This window comes from Podarcis cretensis, assembly GCF_951804945.1.
Source record: "Podarcis cretensis genome assembly, chromosome: 1".
NCBI classification, from domain to species: domain Eukaryota; kingdom Metazoa; phylum Chordata; class Lepidosauria; order Squamata; family Lacertidae; genus Podarcis; species Podarcis cretensis.
In genome coordinates, this window is record NC_137170.1 from 22,465,343 (window position 1) to 22,490,924 (window position 25,582).

The 25,582-nt window shown below is 44.9% G+C and overlaps 2 protein-coding genes and 1 long non-coding RNA gene across 8 annotated transcripts in view; 2 read left to right on the plus strand and 1 right to left on the minus strand.

Annotated features, from left to right (window-relative positions):
* The window catches only part of LOC307200780, a 189,086-nt gene that overhangs the window by 81,035 nt on the left and 82,469 nt on the right, over positions 1 to 25,582 (plus strand). The gene's annotated exons all lie outside the window — the stretch shown is intronic.
* CCDC197 (coiled-coil domain containing 197) lies at positions 181 to 15,967 on the minus strand. 6 transcript variants are annotated; one of them, XM_079949146.1, is made up of 10 exons: positions 12,142 to 12,357; positions 11,808 to 11,886; positions 9,890 to 9,935; positions 9,045 to 9,221; positions 7,365 to 7,522; positions 5,320 to 5,402; positions 4,904 to 5,076; positions 2,429 to 2,539; positions 1,656 to 1,772; positions 181 to 499 (listed from the first exon to the last, which is right to left on the minus strand). In XM_079949146.1, the coding sequence occupies exons 1-10, from the start codon at positions 12,167 to 12,169 to the stop codon at positions 314 to 316; spliced, it is 1,158 nt and encodes a 385-aa protein (XP_079805272.1). In that variant the 5' UTR covers positions 12,170 to 12,357; the 3' UTR covers positions 181 to 313. The 6 variants fall into 6 exon arrangements, with proteins under 6 accessions (XP_079805272.1, XP_079805275.1, XP_079805273.1 ...); XM_079949149.1 differs by having other exon boundaries at positions 12,240 to 12,264; XM_079949147.1 differs by lacking the exons at positions 11,808 to 11,886; positions 12,142 to 12,357 and adding an exon at positions 15,808 to 15,967.
* Positions 16,083 to 18,416, plus strand: LOC307200741 (uncharacterized protein; the record flags this gene model as incomplete). The annotated part of the gene is made up of 3 exons (XM_079949598.1): positions 16,083 to 16,188; positions 16,367 to 16,449; positions 17,787 to 18,416. 3 exons carry the CDS (start codon positions 16,083 to 16,085, stop codon positions 17,964 to 17,966), a joined length of 369 nt encoding a protein of 122 aa, XP_079805724.1. The 3' UTR covers positions 17,967 to 18,416.

The following is a 25,582-nucleotide window of genomic DNA, read 5'->3' on the forward strand; positions in this document are numbered from 1 at the left end:
GCCTGCCTGTTTAGGAGAATGGATGGCTGTAGGAGCACCTCCAAATTGTGCATTGTTTCTTTCAGAGATTGGCTTCCACTCCTCCAGCAAGTCCGTAAACACCAAAATACATAGAATTAGCAGGCAGAAAGAATCAAGATCACTCAACCCATACTTGCAAAAAATGAGCATGAAAGACCCTTTCACCCACAAATCAAAGCATTTATGGTAATGCATTGACATCCATCTGTGTTGATTTGTCTGCATAAATATTCCACTAGTCCTTGCAGTGTCTCCCATTCTGTATATGGGATTTTAAAAGAGATTTGTCTCCTTATGCTTTTCCTCCTTTGTCTTCCAGCTTGTCCTTATTGGCAAAGCTTATTTGTTTTTTAAGTTGTTCCCTAGAAAGAGTAGAAGATGAATTTTCCCTCAAAAGATGAGAGGATGACCTTGTAAGTTCTTCAGACTGCAGTGCTTTTGTTTCCTCTACGATCTGTTGTTTCCTCAAAATGGACTCCTGAATGAAAAGAGAGAAAGGTTCTTAATAAAGCTTAGTTTCTAAAAGGAGAGTGGCTTAAGCTGAAGTACTGAGAAAGTGTCTTGCAAATTCACATGGAAAATTAATCTTGCACAACCCATTGGGATGGTTCACACATAGCTCTAAAACAGCTACCCAGATCCTGGTGCTCTCCAGATGTTTCAGTTTACAACTTCCATCATCCTTGCTCTGTGCTGGTTGGGGCTGATGCAAGTTGCAGTCTGAAACATCTGCAAGACACCAGGCTGGAGGAGGCTGCAGTAAACCATGGTTAAATACTATGTGCCTGAGCTGCTACACGCAACATGCTTGAGCAAAACCTCAGGTTCTTGAGCTTCTCCTTCCCTTCTTATCTTGCTGCATGGCTAACAAGGCTGGATTATCAGTGGTGCAATCGCCCCAGCGCCCTGCCTGCAAGGGGACCCAGACTCTGAGCTTTCATAAAAAAAGAAAGTCAACCAGCCACCTATTTAAAAAGTTTAGAAATGAAATATACAGACAAATGGGCAAGCCTGTCTTTTCCTGCTTTTCAGTGTTTTTTTAGTAAACAAATGAAGTCAGCGCTATGATCAGTGAGTTGTTTCAACACCAGGAGATAGGAATCCTTTGGTTCTAAAATGTGGACTTTCCCCCCTACCCTTTAGAGCACTTTCCGTCTCATTTTCTAGTGCAGGCATGTCCAGCTCCCAAAAGACTGCAATCTATTCACAGTACGGTATTAAAATACTGGCTGTGATCTACCCATTGCCATTGCCAGGCAAAATTGTTGATCTTTTCTTTAGGAGAGGGGAAGGCGAGTTTTGGTTCCTTTTTTCTAATGCTTTTGGAGGACAAACACTAAGGGTCATGTGACTGACCGCGATCTACCATTAGTGTCCCGCGATCGATCAGTAGATGGCGATCAACCTGTTGGACATTCCTGTTCTAGTGCATGCAGTCTGTAGTCTGTCCAGGTCCAGTGGCAGCAGTCAGTCAAGTCAAGAGGAAGAGTGGGGCTGAAGAGTGGAGTAAAAATGCTTTCTGTATTATTGCTCCACTCCCTGATCTAAATGCATGCTTTATCCCCTTAGATTATTGCTGTTTATAACAGTCATGGATAAAATGTTACACTCAGTCTTGGGGTGGTTTCACTTACCTGGATCATGTCCAGCTTGGACCGCAAGGTCATGTCGTCCAAAGGGCCATAATGAGGCATGTAGCATAACTCTGCCATGTTGTTGATTGCTAACATCATCCTGCTTAGATCTTGCCTCTAAATGAGCATAAAGAGATGGATGAACTTTGTCCTTCTCACCACTATACATCCACATATACTTGGAGAGCAGAGAAAGAAGACAACACTTATCAAGAGTGAGGTTAGTACTTTTTTTAAAAAAAAAAAAGGAGATGCAGCTGGTCCATCATCTTCATTATCAATATAAATCCAGTTTCATCCCAGCTTTGCAATTCTCATTTCAGATGGGACACAGCAGCAAATTAAATCCCAGTTCAGTCATCAGCCCTGCCCCTCCACTATCCTCAAAGCAGGCTTTTTGCAAATTAAGACAGGCATGGGGAACTTTTAGCCCTCCCGGGGCAGATTTACACTTCTGGTTTATAATGCTAAAAATCCATTGCTAAAGTGTGACACCAGAGGGCCCTGCAGAGCAGAGGGCAAAGGGAAACTGTAACAAATGTTATACACCATTATATTTAATAATGTTTCAAAGATCAATGTAGATCCAGCCCAGATATTGTTGAACTCCCATGCTGGCTGGGGCTAATAGGAGCTGTATTTTACTTTATTTACTTAAAAGCAAAAGTATTTATAAACCCTGTAATATATACATTTTTAATCTCTAAGTTGTATACAACATCCAATCAATAAACAGGAGCTTTGGGGTGGGGTGGGGACTCAGAGAAGCTTACCTTTTGATTGATGAGACATTCCTCATTGTTAATGTGGTGACACAAGTGTTTCTTTTTTTCTTGTAGTGCACTTTTCTTTGACTGAAGTTCAGAAATTTTGCCGAGCAGCACCTAGGCAAAGCCATAAAATGGGAATTTAGGGATGCGCTGTTCATACATTTATTTTACGGCATTTGTAATCTGCCTTTCACCCAAGGATCTCAGGGCAGCATACAGTAAACATTAATGTAATACAGTGGTACCTCTGGATACGAACGGGATCCGTTCCGAAGCCCTGTTTGCATCTAGAAGCAAACGTAACTAGCGACGGCACGTCTGCGCACGTGCCCGTTGCTTTTCGCTGCTTCTGCGCATGCGTGATGTCATTTTGAGCGTCTGCGCATGCGCAAGCGGTGAAATCCTGAAGTAACGCACTCCATTACTTCTGGGTTGCCGCGGAGCACAACTCGAATGCGCTCAATCCAAAGCGCATTCAACCCAAGGTATGACTGTAATTAACAATAAAAATATTAACCAAGCTTGCAAGAGGAAATAAGAGGCTTTGCAAGTGATTTCACCCACCTACACATGCAAATATATGCAGAAACACTTCACAGTCGCATTAGATTATTTGGAACTGCATGGCAGCTGAATGAAATAGAAATTGTATCTGGAGAGGTTTTGACTGTTTTGAGATTTCCTGATGGGCACATAGGAGCCCTGTTGGAGCATGCCAAGGGCCCATCTAGTCCAGCACTCTGAACCTGAGCACAACAGCAGTCACCCCTTCAGTGTCTGGCAACGGGTATTCAGAGACAAACTTCCTTCAGCAGCGGAAGTAGAATATAGCCATCGTAGGTACTAGCCAGGGAAAGTCAGGGTAGGGTATTTCAAGGCTCCCAGGCTTCCCTGAGAAAAAGTGAGCAGCACTGCCCAGAAAACAGCAGCGGTTCCTAATGGTAAGGAAGGGTCTGGTGCTGTAACAATGGTTTTTTTCCTCCACCACAGCAGCACTTAGGCTTATGGGGAAGAGCCATAGCTCAGTGATGCAGTACATGCTTTGATTGCAGAATATCCCAGGTTCAAACCCAGGAGCATCTCCACTTAACAGAACAGGTAGCAGGCCATAGGAAAGATCTTCTACCTGAGATTCTGGAAAGCCACTGCCAGTCAGAGAAGACAATACCTGCCACTATTGTAACACCATTCGATACTGTCAGGGACTCAGCGGGAGCGCAGGGAGGAGAGGAGATAGAGAGCGAGGGAGAGCAATCGGAGGGCAGCGTAGGAGAATATGACAGCAGCCCGATAGATTCCATGAGCCTCTCCAGCGAATCGGAAGATTCACAGAAGGGGGCGCCGATGGGCAGGGCAAGGGGCGACCCAAGGGGGACACCCCAGAAGCAAGGGGCCAGCGGGGACTCCCAGAGCAGCAGTTGGAAATCAGGACCAGCTTCCCCACCAGAGCGTAGTGGGGGGGAGGAGTCCCAGGTGTCAGAGCCCACATATGCACCTCCAGCGAGAGAAGATGAGTCAGGGTTGACCACGCCTCCATCGGATAGCGAGTTAACGGTCAAGAGGAAAGTTGCAGGCTGGGCGCGCGCGCCAAGTTCAAAGGTACAGGCGAGCGGCACAGAAGGTAGCCCGGATAGGGAACCAGGTCCTAAAGCCCGCCGGAAGGAGGGGCAAGAATCGTCAGGGTCAGCGTCAGAGGAGTCCAGGAAGGATGAGACCCTAGCGGGCAGGAGGGCCCAGAGGAGAAAGGAACTTAGGAAGAGGTGGAGCAAGGCGAGGGTCTTAAACTGGTGTGGAAGGGGAGGAGACTCAGACGGGACTTCGCCGGTCTAAGGTCGAGACGTAGAGCTGCACGCTGCGGCTTTAAAATGGAAACTGAATCTCAATAAAGACTTTTGTACATAACTACAGCCTAGCGTTGGTCCTCTGTGAGCTGGGACCTGGAGGCAGCTCTGACAGATACTAATAGTATTAATACTAATACTATTAATAGTACCCATTGAGAAGGCAGATGTACACTAGTAGTACACAATGAGAGGGAAGATGCAAACTAGTAGAACACAATGAAACAATAGTAGCAGCAGCAGTACACTAGCAGCACACAATGGGGCAAGAGGGTGAAGCCATAATCATATTTTTCGAAAAACCTTTCAAAAAGATCATTCGCCCACTTCCTGCAGAAAAAGAAAACAGCAGCAGCAGCAGCAGCAAATCCTCTCTGAGGCTTTGTGGTGTGACCAGTTATAGTGCCAATTGGACCCTGTTCTGAAGGAATCTACAAGTTGAGAATCCTAATGAATTACACAGCATGGGTTTCCTATGTGCTGCAAATACTTCTCAAAGCTTTGTTGGTTTCAGAAGACAGAATTGACCTTCTCTAAGGTTTCAGAAAAGAACCAGCACACTCGGTGCTTAGTACAATCGGACCTGTGGAATGAATGGGTTGGGCGTCATAAAAACTACATGCTCAGTGAAAATTACAAATGTCGTGGTATTGTATTCCTCTCGCAAGATCCCTAATTCTTTTTGCGTTTCCTCAATGTGACACTGCTGGATGGACAAATTCTTCATCAAGCTCTGGTTTTCCTCAAACAGTGTCTTGTGCCTTTTGATGAGGGCTTCAACCATGGAGTCTTCCGGATATCCAAGAAATCCTGCAATGGAAAACAGGGAGGATTATGCTATACATGGAAAACACATATCAGGGTCATGTTTTTATTGTTTTGGAATTTTTGTGCTACTCTTTATTTTTGATGGCTCTTCAAAAGTGGTTTATGAAAGATGTCTTGTGGATCCTTTTATGAGTCAAAAGGCAAGAAATCTAAATACGTATTTGTCAAGTACAGAGTCGTCCCCCCCCCCCAAGTAAAGTGTAACTGTTTAATGATTATACTCACCTGGTGTGAATGTGGCAGTAACTTTCTTCAGGAAATCTTCGAAGCTTTTGTATTTTGCCATCTTCTTCTGTAGTTCTTTTTTTCTGAAGAAATATATATTAGGGGCGCTTGGAATGCCTCAGACGTTAAAAATCGTCTTATCAACAAATGACTAGAATTCCTGGAAAGGGATCATAGCTGTAACTCAGTTACGAAATGTGAGGGACAATCCTCCCCCATCTCAACCTTGACTGCCATGGGCAGCCAAACATCTGCAGAGATGGCCCATGTTTAGTTGCACCACCAGTTCCTGCCAGCTGTGCGTTTGAGTGACGGACCAGTTTAGCCCAGTGTTGGCTGGCTGGTGTCCACTGGGACTGGTAGGCAGGAGGGCAGAGAAGTCAATGAGCCAATGATGAGCAGAGCCAACTAACTCTAGTTATGTTCTCATCCTCCTCCCTAAGGAGTTCTGCTGAGGCAACACTGAGACTGAGTGTCTGCCTATGGAGTAGATGTAACTAAAAAGGCAGGCAGGTAGGTGCTGGCTGGGGGCACAGTGAAGTTGGTGGAATACTGCCCCTTTTGTTCTAATGGACCAGCCTTCACTGGCTCAAGTTGGTGATGATGATCACTGCATATATATTTATTTATATGCCGCCTTTTCCCCCCGACAGAGACTCAATGTGGCTTACAGATAAAAATGTGGTCAGCACCATCAAGATGTTGTCCTGAGGACCCAAAAGGGTCTTGGCTTTTGTTTCATTCATTTATCAAAATATTTGTGACCAGTTCTATATCAAAATGTACTCAGAGCAAGGTACACGGATATATTTGGAACCACCCTTTTGTTAGGTAAGCAAGCAGATAAAAATGAACGAATGAATCACAACCATCTTAAAACACAGAGTGTCTGATCCCCTTATTATTACAAAGCAGAGTTAACAATTAATAAACCCCCAAGAAAGCAGTTGGGGTCTTCATAACCTAGGGCCAAAGTTGAAAGTGAGGTAGGTACCAGCAGAACTCAGAGGGAAATATATTCCACAGCTGGAGCGCCATTGTGTTTTTAAAGGAGGGAAAGGAAAAGCTGGCTGAGTACTGTAAAGGTAAAGGTAAAGGGACCCCTGACCATTAGGTCCAGTCGTGGCCGACTCTGGGGTTGCAGCGCTCATCTCACTTTATTGGCTGAGGGAGCCGGCGTATAGCTTCCAGGTCATGTGGCCAGCATGACTAAGCAGCTTCTGGCGAACCAGAGCAGCACAGGGAAACACTGTTTACCTTCCCGCCGGAGTGGTACTTATTTATCTCTTTGCACTTTGATGTGCTTTCGAACTGCTAGGTTGGCAGGAGCAGGGACCGAACAACAAGAGCTCACCCCATCGCAGGGATTCGAACTGCCGACCTTCTGATCAGCAAGCCCTAGGCTCTGTGGTTTAACCCACAGCGCCACCCACATCCCTCTGGCTGAGTACTGTACTCTTAGATAATTAAACATTTGCTCTATGTAAATATGTAAAAGATTAAATTTAGGAACACAGAAAGCTGCCTTATATTGAGTCGACCATTGGCCCAGGTAGCTCAATAATGTCTACACTGACTGGCTGCCCTACTTAGAGATGCCAGGGATTGAACCAGCGACTTTCTGCATGCAAGGCAGATGCTCTCCCACTGAAATACAGCCTTCCCCATTTAAGCTTTGGCCCTCTTAGCAAGCCCCCATTCTTAAGAAATATAATTTTGATGATGATTCTATTCTTCCAGGGCACAGGACCTTCAGATCAGGAAAGCCAGCCATGCTGGCTGGCTGGAGAATAATGTGCAGTGGTGTTATCAGGAGAAGACTTTGGGACTGAAGTCCAGGGCCCCACTCAGAGGAATGTCCCAGCAGGAGAGTCCCCAAATACAGCAAAGCTGGCTTACGACATTTTGAAGTAAGTGGAGTAATACACACTGGCATCTAACGATGGGGCCTCCAGAAGTCCAGTGTCTAAGATTGCCTCACTGCACCCCTGCCCAGATACCCGTGGCTCAGTCTCAAATCCATCTTAAAAGCATCAGTCACATACCTAACTTGGAGTTTCTTAAGCTCTTTTTTCAGTTTGAATACCTCACGCTTCTTGAGGGCTTTCAGCGCATGTTCCTGGTGGTACAGCTGAATGACACGCTCCTTCTTCTGATGACACTCTTTAATATATGCGTCAAATTCAAGAATTCGGTTCTTCCTCTGAACCAAGAAAGAGAAAGAAGGCTTAATCAGTTTTGCATAGTTTTGCTCAGTATTCAAAGGTGGGAGCCCATGAAGGGGAAGTCATTTGTTTCAGAGAAAATGAGAATGAATTCATCCTACCATCCTGGACACTAACCAAAAATGGAGGGAAGACTGATTAAGCTGCAGTCATTTACACACTTACCTGGGACTAAGTTCACAGCAACTTAGGGTTCCTTCACACTTCCACTTTTCCCATGCCTAGGAAGCATGGGCCCAAGTGGTTTTCCACTTGTTCCACACTTTTTAGGTATGGGTCCAAGCACTTTTGCCTTATACCTCGTCAGGCAGCTGGTTTATCTTGCCCAGTATTGCATATTGCAACTAGAAGGAGACTCTTCAGGGTCTCAGGCAGGTCTTGCTCATCATCTGACATTTGAAGCTTTTAAACGGAGATACCAGCAGCTGAATTGGGGACCTACCAAACTAAATGCTAGTGTTCCATCTCAAATCCCATATACAGCCTCTGCTATGCTGCCCTCTTGTGATCAGGCTGCGGGCCAGCACAGTGCTCTGGAGCTACGGTTGAGTATGAGTCATTTCCAGTTTCTTTCACTTTCTCATTTTTCCAATTGTCTGGAGGAGGCTGAGCACTGAGCCATGCTTAGATCCGCACTCGGCCTCCTCTGCCCCCTCAACATTGAGGGGGCCTGATCCCCTTCCAACAAATACAGAGGGGGTTGAAGACATCTCGGCCCCCTATAGCTAGCACACCTGACTGGCCCCCACTTCCGGCTTTGCATCATTACAACTGTGTGAGAATGGCAGTGCCTGATATGTGGTGGAGTTGCACCCCGATTAAGTACTTCTGGGGAGAAATACACGAGGAGTTGAAAAAAAATGCTTAAAATCCCATTAACAAAAAAACCAGAGGCTTACCTACTGGTCCTTTTAGGAAAAGAAATACTGAAATCAGAAAAAAGAATTTTCTTATATGCGACCACCGCAGCTAGGATAGTAATGGCATCTAAATGGAAAGCTAAAGAACTACCTACCAAGGAGGAATGGATTCTCAAATTTAATGAATATTTAAAATTGGTTAAATAACAGCATGCATATGATAGCAGTCAAATCAAAAACAAAAAAATGAATGGCAATGCTTTGATGATTATATGACAAAATATTGCTCTAAAAAAAGACATGCTAATATGCTTAGGTTAAGAATGTAAATGCATGAAAACAATAAATTATCAATGACGTATGTATGTATACAGAGAAAATAAAAATAATCAGAATGCAATGATAAGGGTAAAATTGATTGTAGAGAAGACAAGTAGTGGTGGAGGGAAGTTAAACAGGGTGGTGGGTTTATTTTATTTTGTTTATGTTTTTTTCTTTTTTCTTTTTGTATATTGTATAATTATTTAATGTGTAATGAGTTAATGTTTCTTTTCTGTTAATAACGTTTAACAGATCAATGCAGATCCAGCCTAGACCCCAACTCCAAGTGCCCTCCTTATAGATGCAGAGTGATGCTTACATCCTGATCTTTTTGTTCAAGTGCCTCTCTTCGTTGGGCCAACACTTCCATCCTCTCTTTGAACTCTTGCTTCTTTGCAGTCAGTTCTGCAGAAGCCTGCTCATTTTCAATTTCTTTCTTCCGAAGCCGAAATCTTTGCAGTGCTTTTCTGCGATGCTGCAAAATCTCACTGGTGCTCTAGAAAACAAAACTGGTTTTTACAAATATACAGAGAGAGAATGATGGAAGGAGAGAGAACTGTAGGGTTTGAAGGGCCCCCAAAGGTTATCTAGTCTGTGTGTGTGTGTGTGTTTGTGTGTACACACACAAACACACACACACACGCCCCACACACTACTTTTTTTCTTTAAAAATGTTTAGGGCTACTCTCGCAATGAGGGAACTACCAGAATGCCCTCAGAGCTGTACCTCAGTGTCCAGGCTGAATGATGGGGGTGTAGGCGCTCCTTCAGGTCTACAGGGTCAGGGAATGATGGGAGTTGTAGTTCAGTGCCATCTGGAGGGCCACGGGTCCCCATATGCAGTGAGCCTCAGCCTGCTTGAGTCAAGCAAGCTCTCCGCTGCAGATGCTGACAAGAGGACAGAGCTGACACGTTCATTCCTGCTCTCCCCTCTTGCATGTTGAATTAGCACAGAAGGCAAACTCCCAAGTAGGGCTTTAACAGTTAGAAGAATATGATCTTCCCTGGATACCAGTTCAATCCCCCTGGCACAGTTATTATCAGAGAACTGCTTGACTTCTGCCAAAGCTCTGCTTTTGGCACACCTAATAAAAAAACAGAAGCCATGTCCTATATTTAACCCGGCCCTCTTGTCTGAGAAAGAGAATGACAAAGGCAGCTGACCTCTCGCATGACAGGAATCTGAGGCACATCTTCATCCTCTTCTTCCCTATATATATATATAAAAAAGGTAAATTGTTGTCATAGACCCATAGTACCTAGAAATGGCTCTCTGTGTATGAAAGGCAGCTCCCAATGTTCCGTCACACTTTGGTGTGACCAGACATCACCCTCATTTTTCCCCCTCCCCATTTTTCCCTTCCCCCTTCCCAAAAAAAGATAAACCCCACCCTCCTACCCACACCCCAGACTTCCCTCAGCTTCTCTCTCTGGTTTTTCAGCATTTGTTATTCCCTGCATGTCACAGAATTGTACAGATCCTTAATTTATCTATCGAAATATTATGAATAAAAAGTTTGTGTATGTTTATTCAAAATCTGCCAAGGAGACCAGTTCATTTTGTTGTTTCTTTAAGTACTTTGTGAAAGGTTTCCATTCATCTTTAAGGTCACAGTTATCCTTGTCATGTAATTTATGTGTCACTTTTGCCAATTCTGTGTAGTCCATCAGTTTCTCTTGCCACAGTTCTTTGGTCGGGATTTCTTCATTTTCCCCTCCTTGTGCTATTAAGACTCTTGCCGCCGTTGTCGCATACATGAAGATATTTTCCAGTTTACTTGGCAGGTCTTTCCCTACAATCCCTAATAAAAATGCTTCAGGTTTTTAAACAAATGTTAGTTGGAACATTTGCTTCAATAGCATATTACAGGCAGTGGCATAGCATGGGTGGTTGGGGTGGCATGGCACATTTTTTTGGAGGGCCCCCGAACACAGGCCTGTGAAAGAGCTGTGGAGGCAGCATTTTTGCATGGCGGACCAACACTGCCAACTGCAGCTCCACTCCGGGGGCAGAGAGAGGAGAGTCAGCTGCAACATTGCCGGCCCTTTCCCTGACTGCATTGTGGCACCCAATGTTGCTGCTGAGGCAGCTTTCTTGTGCCTGGGCCCAGTCGCAGCTCCACTCCTGGGTCAAGCCTGATCCGGGATGCAGCAGGCTCCCTCCATGCCCTGTGCCCCTATGATGTGAAGGTCTACTTGGAAGTCACCCCCACTAGGTTTTGTGGGGTTACTCTGAACTAAGTATACAGAGAATTTCTTTTCTTTTTATGTAAAGCAGACCAAAACAACTACCATTTTAGAAAGCAAGTAAATGTAATTCCTCTCTAAATTTTGTGTGCTGCACATTCAGACATGAGCACACATACTTCCATGATGGAAGCATAACAATTTTATTATTATCTGTTGTATATATACACCATGAGATATAACCCAAGTAGGGAGGGCAAGGACTACATACAAATTCTCCTCAGTCTATACAAAATCAAAATGGAGAGACATAATGATATTTAAAACAAATCCTTCAGAAAGCCGTATTTCACACATAGGGAAAGCCATACAGTCCCAGAGGCTATTTGCAGCATTGTAAGAAATGAAATACCACCACATGGCCTGGCAACCTTCTGGAGCTTCCAACATTTAAATTATGCCCTATTTCCCACCACCACCACAATGTTCCACACATGGGGACATTTGCAATTCTTGCAGTCTTCCATTTTTGTACAACAGATGTCCTAGCTACTGCCAACAACCATGTAACGAGTTTTTTGTATGCCCTCCTTGAGCCTGATCGCCCCATAGATTTCAACACAGAAGCTGTGGAGTCTTTTGAACAGGAGTCTTACAAGCAGCAGGGGTTTTTTTCCCTCAAATGGGGGGTGGATGTTTTAAAAAAATGAAATCCCGCCTTCTCCAATTACTGAGAAACTATATAGCAAGATGGAGGGAGGCAAAGCCAGCGACAATAGTGATAAAATAAATGGAATGTAGGACCCTGCAGAAAGAAATGAATAGTAGCAGGTTTTGGGGGTTGCATAAAATGGCAATGGGGCCACATGAAGCCCCCAGGCTGCAAGTCACCCACCTGTCCATTCTCCTTAAAACTCCAGGATATAAATCTATGCTGAACTTTTGGAGACTGACAACAGTGGCAACAGCAGTATCTAGGAGTTAGGGGAGATAGCTGGAAGCATCACAATGGCACCTCTATGGCATCTTGCTTCATCCTTGAGCACCTACCCTATACAGGGTAAATCCCTTAACATACTAAGTTTAGAGGAGATGTCTCCCCCTTTCAACACAAGGAAGCAACACTTAAGGGGAGTAGTTTGGCAGCGGCTCCTTCCTAAATAGTACCGCTAGCGACATAGGGTTGAAAGGTCACAACTCAAGAGATCCAGGTGGGACCTTTACATTACTCCATTCAGGAGGAGATAACATAGCCATAGTGCCACCTGCTGGGTTCGTTCCATGGTCCTATCACTCAACTGCTATCATTAGAGCAGTCTTTGCCAACCTGGTGCCATCCAGATGTATTGAACTGCAATTTCCGTCCACTGATGGGAGTTGTCCTCCAAGAAATCTGGGTTGGCACACACTGCAGTGAGAGGTGTTCAACACAGTTGAAGAGGAACCAGGACTGATGACAGGACAAAGGAAGGAAATTAGGGTTTGATCACATATTACTAGATTTGTCACCCAATGAAAATTCAGGCTGCCTTCACACATGCGGTTTTCTAAGAGTCAACCTCATTGGGCTTATTTATGAGTAGCCATATGGGATTGGGCTGTTAGCTGATTTAATATATGTTTTAATTGACCAATTAATGAATGTATTAATATACGTTAATTTACATAGTTCTTCTGGGAAAGATGGGGACGACAGAGGACCAGATGGTTGGACAGTGTTCTCGAAGCTACAAACATGAGTCTGACCAAACTGCGGGAGGCAGTGGAAGACAGGAGTGCCTGGCGTGCTCTAGTCCATGGGGTCATGAAGAGTCGGACACGACTGAACGACTAAACAACAACAACATAGTTCTAAAGGGGGGAAACCTGCTTTGGGTTGTATCCAAATAAGGACCACATCTGTATTATAGTTTTAAAGTAGCATAATACTACAGTTACAGATAGGTAGCCGTGTTGGTCTGCCATAGTCAAAACAAAATAAAAGAAAAAAAATTCCTTCCAGTAGCACCTTAAAGACCAACTAAGTTAGTTCTAGGTATGAGCTTTCGTGTGCATGCACACTTCTTCAGATACACTGAAACAGAAGTCACCAGACCCTTCTATATAGTGAGAAGGTGGGGAGGGGTATTACTCAGAAGGGTGGTGGGATTGGGTGATTGGCAGATAGCTGTGATGAGCCTGTTGACGACTCTTAACGACTGCAATAGGTCTTACAGGAAAAAGCAAGGGGTGAGAAGGTGAAAAATGGCTTTGTCATGTATAATGAGATAAGAATCCAATGTCTTTGTTCAGACCAGGTCTCTCCATGGTTTTAAGTTTGGTAATAAGTTGCAATTCAGCAGCTTCTCTTTCCAGTCTATTTCTGAAATTCCTTTGTAATAGAACAGCTACTTTGAGATCTTGTATAGAATGTCCTGGGAGATTGAAGTGTTCTCCTACTGGTTTCTCTGTCTTGTGATTCCTGGTGTCCCCACCTTCTCACTATATAGAAGGGTCTCTTGACTTCTGTTTCAGTGTATCTGAAGAAGTGTGCATGCACACGAAAGCTCATACATAATACTACAGTCATGGTTTCTCCCAAAGTAACCTGAGAACTGCAGTTTGTTAAGAGTGCTGAGGGTTGTTAGGAGACACCTGTTCCTTTAAGTGAGCTACAATTCCCAGAGGGATTGAGAAGAGGGATTAACTGTGGTATGCTGTTGCTTTAAATGTATATTGTGGAGTTGGAGCTTAAGACCACATCCACATCATAAATTTAAAGCGATATAATGTCACTCATGACTTCCCCCAAAGAATCCTAGGAACTATAGTTTGTTAAGCGTGCATGAGGTTGTTAGGAGATCCCTATTCCCTCATTCTTGATCACTGGCCATGCTGGCTGGTGCTGATGGGAGTTGGAGTTGGGAAAGCCTTTTCTACATAGAGTCCTCCTGACCATCTTTGCAGGCAATTGCTGTAAGCATACCTGAATGAATCGGATTAAATGGCTAGAAAAGAAGCCCATGGCAAATCAAGGTCCTAGGGTGAGCAACCAAATGTGGAATGCAAATCCAAGTTGCAATTACACATACTCTAATCCTGCAGCTGTGCTTTGCAAGGAATCATTTTCTATACTAACAAGTCGGGTTGCCATCTGATCAGGAAAAACCAGATGCTTGCCTGCTCTTGTGCTGGAGCAGAAAGTGCAAAAAATTAGCTCTTCAGCACAAGCTGTTAATCCTCAGTCTGGATCAGATGATATGATACCTTCAATAATTCTACATATTTTGGGGAGTAAGAAGAACGCTCTTCACTGCTCAACCACCCAGCAGTAATATGAGGCAGTAACTTTTTCCAATGCTTTATTTTCCCACAGGAAATTTTCCAGTTCAGAATGGCACCAGGAGTCTACTAATACTCAGGGGCTCGTCCTTGTTTCTGCTTGGCCCACGCTTATTCTAGGCATGGATCTGAGCTGTTTCCCCATTGTTTTCCAAGAGAAAACCCATTCTTTAGTGATAGATTGGAACAAATGGCAATCTGGGGAAAACCTGAATCACTGTTTGCTCCAGCTGAGCACTAAAGAGTGATTTTCTCTGGTGGAAAGCAGCGGGGAGTATGAATAAGCCCTCAGTCAAAAAACCCTGATGACCTTCCCCATATTGTGTTGGGGACTGAGTGGGGAGCGGGCATGATGACACTGGGGGCGAGGCTGGCCTGAATGCCCTGCCCCTCCCCACACTTTCACCATTCACATGTTCAGGTAACACAGCTGAAGTCCTGGAGAAAGAATCTCCAGGGCTGTCAAGTCTACTGTAAAGCATTATCTGGCAGACCAATGACATATTGCAGACAGCTAAAGAGACGCCCACATGTAGAAGCTGCAAATAATTCTTCAAATCCACCCAGGCCTTTTCAAAGCTGTCTCTGCCAGCTGAGCATCTAAGTTTATGAGGATGCATGGGGGTTAGTCAGACCTCCCTACGATCCGCCACAAATTCAGGGCCCACGTGTTTTGCTGCTCTCTGCAAAGTTCTCGCTTTGTTTTCTCACGAGTAAATGTGGGGAGATCTTAAATGACGTCAACAGCTTAAACAAATTCCATGGTGTGTTTCTACAGCATGAAACCTTCTTTGCCCCATGCAGCGCAAACACCATATGCAGGGTTGACTGTGGGAACTGTTTTATATGCCATGTTACTGTTGGTCTGGCATTTTAACGCTGCGGAAAGAGGCAGCAGTGACATCATCCCTGGCGCCAGCCGTGCAGTTTGATGAGATCCACTTGAGCGGTACCACCAAGTGATTTGATCGGAATAAGAATGGGTTTGTTAGGTTTTTCTGTATCCTGCTGGAAGCCTTTGGTGTGTTACCTGGAAACGATAATTTCCTTGAGCAAGCAGTCCCAATGATGGCAGACGGTGAGTGTGGAGTAGTGGCTAGAGTCTTGGGAGACCAGGGTTCAAATCCTCACTCAGCCTTGAGGCCTACTGCGTGGCTTTGAGCCAGCCTTTGTCTCTCAAGCCTGACCTACCTCACAGGGTTGTTGTGAGGAATAAATTGAGAGGGAGATAAGTGTTTGCTTCACCTTGAGCTCCTTGGAGGAAAGGGATGGGCATAAATGTGCTAATTAAATGAATGAAAAAAGAATGAAAATGTGACCAGCCTGCCAGAAAATAGGTATGCCCATCTAACATGTATACAAATCTGTAGCATGCCTGTAGGTACATCTATCTTTTCCATGGCTAGAATGTAACCCACTCTACAAGGGGGTTAGAGCAGCATCCCCTGACCCCACTCAGCTTGGCATGTGGCCCCCAGATGGTTTCCCAGCTGACAGTGCGGCCCTCAAACTGAATAAAAGTTCCCCCACACCCGTTTTAAGGAATGCATCACACACATCAAGGGCCACCTTACCTGTGTTCTCCTAGCTGGGTCACGAAAACATTTCCTGGCCTGTTTTCCACCTGCAGAAAGTATTTGGGATCATGGTCCCTTGTCATCATCAGAAAAGTCATGTTTCTTTAGGAAGGAAGGGAGGGGGGTTGTGGAAATGCTTCCCCCTCCACTTTTCTGCAGGAATCCTGTGTACTGTCATGCGCAGCAGTTTCACCCCCTGGGAACTTGGTCAAGAGGAGAAAGAAGTGTCCAGTTTGCCTCTGTTTGTCTAAAGCTTATCCCGGCACGACCAAATGAGCCCGACGGTGCTGCTTTCGCTACATCGACAGAGACAGACGTGTGTGAGCAGCAAACCCAGATCTAATTGCAAAGCTGGAGGTGCAGGGCTCAGCGTGGCAGGTGAGCTTTCTGGGTTGCTACTTCAGTTACCTTTCCGCCTGCTGCTGCTTCCAGTGTCCCCCTGGCAACCCCAGCACACAGTGCGGATCAAGGCCTCGAGTGTCCAGGGAGAACTGTCCTTGTGTTTCCCTGGGGAGTGATCTCTCTCTCTCCCTCTCCCCCCCTCTCCCCAGCACAGCTGTAAACAGAAGAGCGCAAACACTGCATGAAATATACTCGGAGTCGAGAGTGGATTTCATGCTCTTTATTCAGCTCATAGTGGTGAGGAGGAATGAATGTTCCCCCAGAATATCTGCTTTATATACATTACAATGGTACGCTTCAGGTTACATACGCTTCAGGTTACAGACTCCGCTAACACAGAAATATTGCCTCGGGTTAAGAACTTTGCTTCAGGATGAGAACAGAAATCGTGCTCCGGTGGTGCAGCGGCAGCGGGAGGCCCCATTGGCTAAAGTGGTGCTTCAGGTTAAGAACAATTTCAGGTTAAGAACAGACCTCCGGAACGAATTAAGTACTTAACCTGAGGTACCACTGCATTTGCACAATGGGCTGCACGTGATTGGCTAATTCCAGGATTCTCCTGTAGGCCAATCAGGTTGTGGATTCACTTCCACCTGGAGCTGGATTGGGTGGCTCCTGTGGACCAGTCATACTGCTGCATTGTTCTAGGACCAATCAGACTGCTGCATTCTGAATCCTATTGTTCTAGGACCAATCAGACTGCTGCATTTTGGATCCTATTCAGCTCAGTACATAACACTGCAGCAGCCTCTTTGCTAAATCACTTTGGATGAAGATATTTTTTGTCTGCCTGCTCACAAGTATAGCATGAAACAAGGCATAGTATTTGTTTGTTCATTTAGAACAGTGTTTTCCAATATTTGTGTCGCCATTTGTTTTTGGACTACAGTTCCCATCATCCCTGACCATTCGTCTTGCTAGTTAGGGATGATGATAGTCCTCTGGGTATGGGGCAGTATATAAATTCAAATAGATAGATGATAGATAGATGATAGATAGATAGATAGATAGATAGATAGATAGATAGATGATAGCAGCACATGTGAAAAGGATCTAGGGGTCTTGGTGGACCAGAAGCTTAACATGAGTCCACAGTGTGATGCAGCAACGAAAAAAGCTAATGCTGTTCTAGGCTGCATCAACAAAAGTATAGTGTCCAGGGACTCAGCTACATTAGTAAAAAAGAAAAAGAAGCATAAATGCATAAATATCATTGTGACACAAGATGGCAATGTAGAGTTCGATCTTTGGCAATGTGATTTTGCATTACTGTACAGTGTAACCTCAGTTGTCGAACATAATCTGTTCCTGTTGTAAACAAAAGCCCATTCGGTTTCCGAAATGTTCGACAACTGAGGTACAGCTTCCTATTGGTTGCAGGAATTTCCTGCACGCAAGAGGAAGCCGTGTTGGACATCCAGCTTCTGAAAAACATTCAGAAACCGGAGCATTTACTTCCGGGTTTTCGGCGTTTGGGAGCTGAAACATTCCAAAACAGAGGCGTTTGGGAACTGAGTCTTTACTGTATGAGATTTACAACGTGTTTTCCTAAAACATTTTTTTGATGTGTCTAGATCAAGCCCAGATCAAGGGAAGTGATAGTACCACTCTATACTGCCTCAGTCAGACCACACCTTGAGTACCGTGTCCGCTTCTGGGCACCACAATTTAAGAAGGATGTTGACAAACTGGAACATGTGCAGAGGAGGGCAACCAAGATGACCAAGGGTCTGGAAACCAAGCTTTATGAGTAACAGTTGAAGGAACTGGGTCTGTTTAGCTTGAGAAAGAGGAGTCTAAGAGGAGCTATGATAACTATCTTCAAATATCTCAAGGGCTGTCACATGGAAGATGGAGCAAGCTTGTTTTCTGCTGCTCTGGAGGGTAGGACTCGAACCAACGGATTCAAGTTACAAGAAAGGAGAGTTTGGCTAAACATCAGGAGGATCTTTCTGACATAACTGGCCAAACAATCTGAATAGTTGTGCAATGGGTCACCTACACCTGGAGAAATTGTGCAGTTGTTCTATTGTGTTAAGGGGGAAAAACCAACATTTTCTGAGTTCAGATGGGAATGGGGGTGGAATCTGAACAGAGAAAATATGGGAGCAGGATGTTATGTTCATGATATCATGCAAATGCCCTGTAAAAAAGTGAGTGAGCAAACTGTGGTTATTCTACAGTAAATGTGCAGTGTGGAAGCAGCTCCTGTTTCAGATTACTGTTTTCAGGATAGGGTTACCAACTGGTCTGGAGCAAATTTAGAACAGATCCCGTGTCATTCTCCATTGAATCACAGGCTTAAAATAGAAAGCTCAGGCAAGGGTCCCAGGGAGGATATTCTGAAGTTAGGGTGCCACCATGGAAAAGGCCTTGCCCCAAGGTTAGGAGGAAGCAAAGAAACTTATTTTGAGTATTGGTTGGCTTTCATTTCATGATCTGAAATAGATAATAGATACTTTTGCATATATATTTTTTCAATCACTGATTTTAGGACTTCTGCAGTTCAAAAATTTGGCTGTTGTCTGCTGCTTGGAAAATACTGAAATGTTTATGTGTGTGTACATATATAATGGCCATATAATAGTTTATTTATCAGTCGTCATCATCATTTTATTTGTATGTCACCTTTCCATAATCAAAAGCATGCTCAAGGTGGCTTACAACATGTAAAAAATTACATAATACCCCCACCTCCTTCAAAATTTTGTGTAGGCTTTATTTTATTTGTTAACGGCAGGTGCTTTTTTGTCCTTTAGTTAAAATTGCTTAAAATGATCTGTACTAGTTGCTAGAAATAGAGAGAAATCATCCAAAAACAGATCAAGCATAAGATAGCTTGTTCTACTCGTTTCTTGGATTGTCTCTGTTCAGTCTTCCCCGCATACCTTTGACCTCTATTATTGCAGTAAAATTTGTTTATCACACTATTTGATATAATACAGGAGCCTGCCACATTTGTCAAGTATATGACTATTTTTAACCGAGTTAAATGCTACACGCTCTTATGGTATGTTGTGCAACAGATATCCTCTCGTGTCATCTGACATTTTGCCCAGACACTTGTGCTAAATTTAGCTTCTCAGGAGGGATGCAAGACAAATGAATAAATGTCAGTTTTTCGAAACAAGATTGTGGCATGGGAGGGTTTGATTTCTTGAAGAGAAACGTCAAAGAACTAATAGCTGTTTCAATCATTGCATGCTGCATTTTTAATACTGCATTGGATTGGATTTTGCTTTTGTGCTCTGTAAAGGCAACCAGAGAATATTTGTTGATGTATGTTTAATAAATAATAAATTAATAATATGGATGTTTCATGGGGAACCTAACCTTTTGAATGGGGTCCTCATTCACCTTTGAGGTTGAAGTGGGAAAGCGTTTGTAGCCCTGCTCACGAACATCCATAAAAGCAAATAAATTATACAAGAATATATACCAAAGATCGCTGGCAACACATTGAGAATCTTTATACCACTGCCTAGCATTCCAAGCAACAGCAGCCGCAGTCAGTTGCACAAAGAATCTCCAGATGAGTAAACTGCTTGATATGGTCAGTTGACTTCCACGTGCTTTTGCAATGGGGAAACTGGCCCTAAATGACATGTGTTCCAGGAAAGTCAGCAAGGTAAGCCATGTTTTGGTAATTCACAGGAGCATCACAAAATTATTTGGAGCGCTGCCTACACACCCTTATGAACCTCCCAAAGAATCATGGTGTCAGGCTTCAGGGAATCGCCTTCCTCCCCCTGTGGCAGTAGATAAGCAGAACAAAGGAAAAGGAATCATCTTACCCGTTAGAAACTTTAATAATCACAGCGAGAGAACAAAGAACCCATCTCCTAGGAATAGCGGTCCTCCCAGTTAAGAATCCCACCCCCTGACGTCCCCATTAATCCACGTCACTCCTATGTCTTGTAATCTTGAGCTGGTACCGTCTGTGCTTTGTGTGCTTTCTGTACCGCCACTTTCTCAGCTCTTCTTGACCTTCGGGAGAGCGGGTGAATGCTTTCCAGAGACAGTGAATCTGTTAACCCTCTCTCTCTCTCCGTGTTTCTTCTCCTAGCTGCTCCCCATCCAGTATTTCCCAGCTTCTGCCTTCTGAACAATGTCCCTCCTCAAACCACCGTTCCAAATCTATACTGTCCTCCTGCTCCTGGGAAGATTCAGGATTCGGATCAGGAGCAAGGGGAGGGGAAGGGGGGGCTCCCACCATTCCTCCTCAGTGCAGCCCTCCTCACGGGGCTGTGAGTTGTTAGGAGACTGCTATTCCCCTCACTGAGCTAAAATGCCCAGTATGGTGCCAGTTCGTAGTGGCCCAGCTGTTTTGGCTTCAGTGGTCGGCTCCTTCTTCTCCTCCTCCTGCCATGGAGGGGAAGGAGGAGAAAGTACCCCCCCCCACCCAGTGGCGGTGGCAAGAGGAGGCCGAATGTGGAACTGAGCATAGCACAGCATGGCTCTATTGGCCAGCAGCTCCTCTTCCGGCTGTGTGAGGGAAAGATGGGGGAAACAACCCACGGCCAGCGGCAGGTGGAGAAGGCGGCCGAGTGACAGAGAGGAAGAGCTGCCAGCCACTGAAGCAGCGCTACTGCCGCATTTATCTCTGCCCCCGGGTCATCCCAACGTCCTAATGTCACACCTCCCCAGTCTCACTCGCAAGCTGGCACCTTTGTTTTACAACCAATCCCTCTTCCCAGGGAACTACAGCTCTATGTGGGGAATAGGGGTCTTAAACCACAGAGCCTAGGACTTGCCGATCAGAAGGTCGGCAGTTCGAATCCCTGCGACGGGGTGAGCTCCCGTTGCTCGGTCCCTGCTCCTGCCAACCTAGCAGTTCGAAAGCACGTCAAAGTGCAGGTAGATAAATAGGTACCACTCCAGCGGGAAGGTAAACGGCGTTTCCGTGCGCTGCTCTGGTTCGCCAGAAGCGGCTTAGTCATGCTGGCCACATGACCTGGAAGCTGTACGCTGGCTCCCTCGGCCAATAAAGCAAGATGAGCACCACAAGCCCAGAGTCAGCCACAACTGAACCTAATGGTCAGGGGTCCCTTTACCTTTACCTTTACCGTCCCCTTAACCAACTATAATATAGTTCCTGGGATTCTCCAGAGGAAGCCATGACTCTTAAAGTGGTACCACAGTGCTTTGCATGTATACTGGGGATGTGGCCAAGGTTGTGTGGGGTAGGTTAGCGGCTATTCAGTGTCACTTTGCACATGCTTAAAAGATTCTGGGCTGAATCCTAGGGCTGAAAACTAGAGTCCTTTTGAACCCTAATTCAAGTTAGTTCTTTTCTACACAGTAGGAAAGCGCTTGCCATTCTATTGTCATGTTTATCTCCCCCCCCCCACACACACACTTTTCCTTTGTTTTTGCCAATTAGAGGACCGGACCTTTCCCCACATTTCCTAAAATTCAGGAACACTTTAATTAAAAATTCCCATTAATCCTCATGGTGAAATATCAGTGATATTTGCCAAGCAAACAATGGCTAAACAGTGGTGTTTACTCACCAAGGCAGTGTGTGCTTGTTTAGATTCACCTTAGTTTTGCTTAAATTCCTGTTGCATTTGCAGTTTTACGCACTACCCCTCCATTGGTTGATCCCCCTCCATATCAAATCTGTGTACATGACCTTCTGGTGATATTTACACAGAGAGAGCCTGAGACTCATAACAGTGAGTTCCCCTAAGGTTTAACTTGTCAGCCTGAGTCAGCAATCAGCTAAAATGGTGTTGAGGAGCTCGGATAACAATATCGGGGTATGGTTCCCTGTCAATCGTAAAGAAAGGGCTCTTCACACAAGAGGCTGTTTTCCTACAAAGATATCCCTCCTGTGTTTGGGCTTTGGGGGAAGTACAAAAAGGTGGGCACTGTCACTTACGAAGAAGGTGCGTCCCTCCTTTTCTTCACATGTACACCCCCAGGAAGCAGGAAACCGTGGAGCAGCAGCAAAGGAATGGAAAAATACTCAAGTGAAGAACCAGCGTTTGCCTCTGCACAGCTGGACTGAGCAAAGTCAACCGGAGTTCAACCACTGAGCTAAATTTGCATGACCCATTTACATGACCTGATTTCCCCAGCTGTAAAGGAGTAACAGTATTTTGTGTTTTTTCCATATTGGCCATATAATAAGTAGCCATCTCTCTGTCTGTCTGTCTGTCTGTCTGTCTGTCTGTCTGTCTGTCTGTCTCTCTCTCTCTTCCTTCCGTGCACATTGACTAAATTTACATTGATGTAATGCAAACATTAATGTCTGAGTGTATACATGAAAGGTACAAGGAAAACATTTTACCCTTGCAGAGAAATAGTAAGTACCTCTTTTCACTGGAGGGGCAAATAATAGCCTGGGAAAAGATTTTAACAGAAAATTTGTGGGAGGGGGATCACAACCACACAACCCATCATCATCATCCAAGCTGAGGGCCTAGGTGGCTGTTCCTAACTCTTAAAAAGCAAACAAATCAATAGGTCTTCTTCATGGATCTCTCATGTGATGTCTAATCTGGCCTCCAGATTAAATAATGCAAAACAAGCTATTGGCAAGCATGTGGTCAATGCGTAATTTTTCTGTTTCAGCTAGGCATAGTGGGAAGTGTCAAGGAAGACCTGAGTTATGAGTTCTCCCATAACCAGTCTTTCCCATTTCCGATTTCAAATTATTACTATAGCAGACCAACCATCATTACAGGGATACTCTCTGCTAGGAATGGGTGAATCTGCTGATTTGGTTTCTCTCAGAATACAATTTCACAATCTTCAGTTCAGTTCATCCACCTTGCCATGTCAGTTTGTGAATTGTGTTTCCCCCCAAAAGTGTTTATGAAACCTCAACAGCATTTTTGTGTGAATTTCTCTTAAAACAGACACGTTTATATGCCATTTTTGCAAAGCCATTTCCCATAATATAATGTGTATTGCTATTTCTCTCCTCACCCCACTAATACACGCATTACTGTGCATATTACATGACTAGAGAACAGCACTGGAATAGTCAGATAAGTGCAAATTTCAAAGGCAGGTGCATTGGAAAAGTGCAGATTGGGTAAATTTGCCTTTAAAAGTGAACAAAATCAAATTTCTACCCTGCCCTACTCTCTAATAAGAAATCAAATTTGTTGTATCCAAACCAAGGCACAACTGAGCCATCAAAGGAGTTCATAAACCAACCTGTTCTGAGTTAGTCTAGAGTTGAAGGAGAGGTTTGAAAGACTTGTTTTAGCAGTCGCTGCTGGCTCTTTTGGGCCAGAAAGCAGAAACAAGTTTTCAGAACTTGCACTTCTCATTTCACACTGCTACTTTCACATCCTCTGTTGTCTTTGCTTTTGCCAGTCTTGAAGTGACAAGAGCTCATGGATTTAATTTCGCAGGCGACAAGTTATAATCTTTTACAAATGCTTTGAGACTGATTGCTAAATTAAGAGTTCCTCCGTATTATTGCAGCCTTTACACTGCTAATAAAGCCTAATTACTGTTTTGAGACATTCCCAATTTGTTCAGTTGAAACTTTGAGCTCCTTTTCCATTGTCTGTTAAATTCAAACATGCAAAAAACAGGGTGACTTCAGTTTGAATGCTTTGCCCTCAAAATAAACATAAGAGAATGAAAGTACTAGCACTGTATCCCTTGAAAGATTCAGCAAAATCATTCAGTCAAAAATAATTCACCTTCACTATAAAGCAGGGGTGTTAAACGTTTGGAGGATTTTTAGCTGATTAATAATATGTCTTGCAACTGATTAATCAATTACTTAACACTCCATATTACCAAAATCTCATTGTAAGTGGCTTTTAGGGATACGGCGAGGGGAATTGTACAAAAATGGAGAGTCAAAACAAAATAATGCTACCAGTACTGTTAGAAAGACTTCTTTACATTTTTCTTTCTCATAATCTGGGTTTCTTTGCATTAGTGCATGGGTCAGCAAACTAAGGCCAGCGGGCCGGATCAGGCCCAATTGCCTTCAAGATCCGGCCCGCGGGTGGTCCGGGAATCGCCACGTGGATCACCAGCACATGGATCTCCAGCACACGCGTTCTTTCCCTCTCCCCCCCTCTCCCTCACACAGTGATGCTTTTCGCCTCAGGGACGGAGCAATCTTGTTCTATGCTGGGCGCTGTCAATGGTAGGAGTTGGCTCGCCAGCCTGCCTGCCTAAGCAGGGTGGTGCTGTGAAGGGCGTGTGTGACACCGGCTGCCGGTTGCTGTTGTGTTTTCCTTCTGCTCCTCCTTCCTCTCCCTCAGTCCGTCCTTCCTTCCTTCTCTGTGCCCCTTTTCTGTGCTACTTCCTCACACACTTTCTTTGTCGCCACCTGCCTGTCTGCCTCCCTCCTTCATTCCTCCCATGGCGTTCAGGCGGGTCATTGCGGTGGCTGCAGCCGCCACTTGCAGCTTGGTGGGTGGCTCTGTCTTCTTCTTCTTCTTCTTCTTCTTCTTCTTCTTCTTCTTCTTCTTCTTCTTCTTCTTCTTTTTGGCGGCTCTGTCTTCTTCTCTGTCGTGCCTCCCTGGCAGCAGCAGCAGCAGTTGGTGGGTTAAATCTCCGGCGATGCCTCAGTTCCCCTACCTCCTCCGCCAGGGCTGCTGTTTCTGTCTTCGCCAGCAAACACAGCCTCCTACGCCGCAACGGCACCTGGCTGGCTGGAGAAGCCCAACTGTGGCTATTGGGACCAGTGGCGTAGCGTGGGGGGTGCAGGGGGGCCGGCCGCACCGGGCGCAACATCTGGGGGTTAGGGTTAGGGGGCGCAAATCCATGGGTTAGGGGGCACAAATCCATGGGTTAGGGGGCGCAAATTACTTGCCTTGCCCCAGGTGCTGACAACCCACGCTACGCCACTGATTGGGACGAAAACTGGGACACATAAAGCGAAGCATCTTCAGGCCTCTTTGCGGGCGGGCGAAAATCATTCATTCCCCCTCTCCCCCAAAAATATAGTCTGCCCCCCCCCCACAAGGTCTCGGGAACAGTGGGCCGGCCCCCTGCTGAAAAAGTTTGCTGATCCCTGCATTAGTGTAATGGAGCTGTGAACACAAGATGGAGAGGTTCAAAGCTAATGGTTGGTTGGGCACAGCATTCCAAATTATAGAAAGTTAGCATAATTTACAGTTAGGCTGATGTAATGTACCCCCATTCCAAACTGCATTCAGGAGTAAGGCTGACTGCTCTCTGGGCCAGCCCAAGCCTGGCCAAGGCAAAAATAAGCCTTTGAAATAGAGTTTGACTTGCACCATCTTTTTCGCCGGTGCATATGTCTCTGGGTTGCTAGGTTATGTAGCTGAGCTGAAAGGAGTTTGGAATAGAGGTTAGTTGGCCTCTGCCCTGCTGCATCCCATAACATCCTTGTTCCAAGAGTTATCACAGCCTGGGCTGAGCC

Bases quoted from the DNA above. Each gene is read 5' to 3' on its own strand.
- CCDC197 (XM_079949145.1), bottom strand. From the start codon at position 12,451: ATGTGTGAAGGCAGCCTGAATTTTCATTGGGTGACAAATCTAGTAATA. The intron at 9,936-12,239 runs GTTGGCAAAGAC...ATATATATATAG, and splicing joins ATACATCTGGATGGCACCAG to GGAAGAAGAGGATGAAGATG. The intron at 2,540-4,903 runs GTAATTTTCACT...GGCTTTGCCTAG, and splicing joins AATACAATACCACGACATTT to GTGCTGCTCGGCAAAATTTC.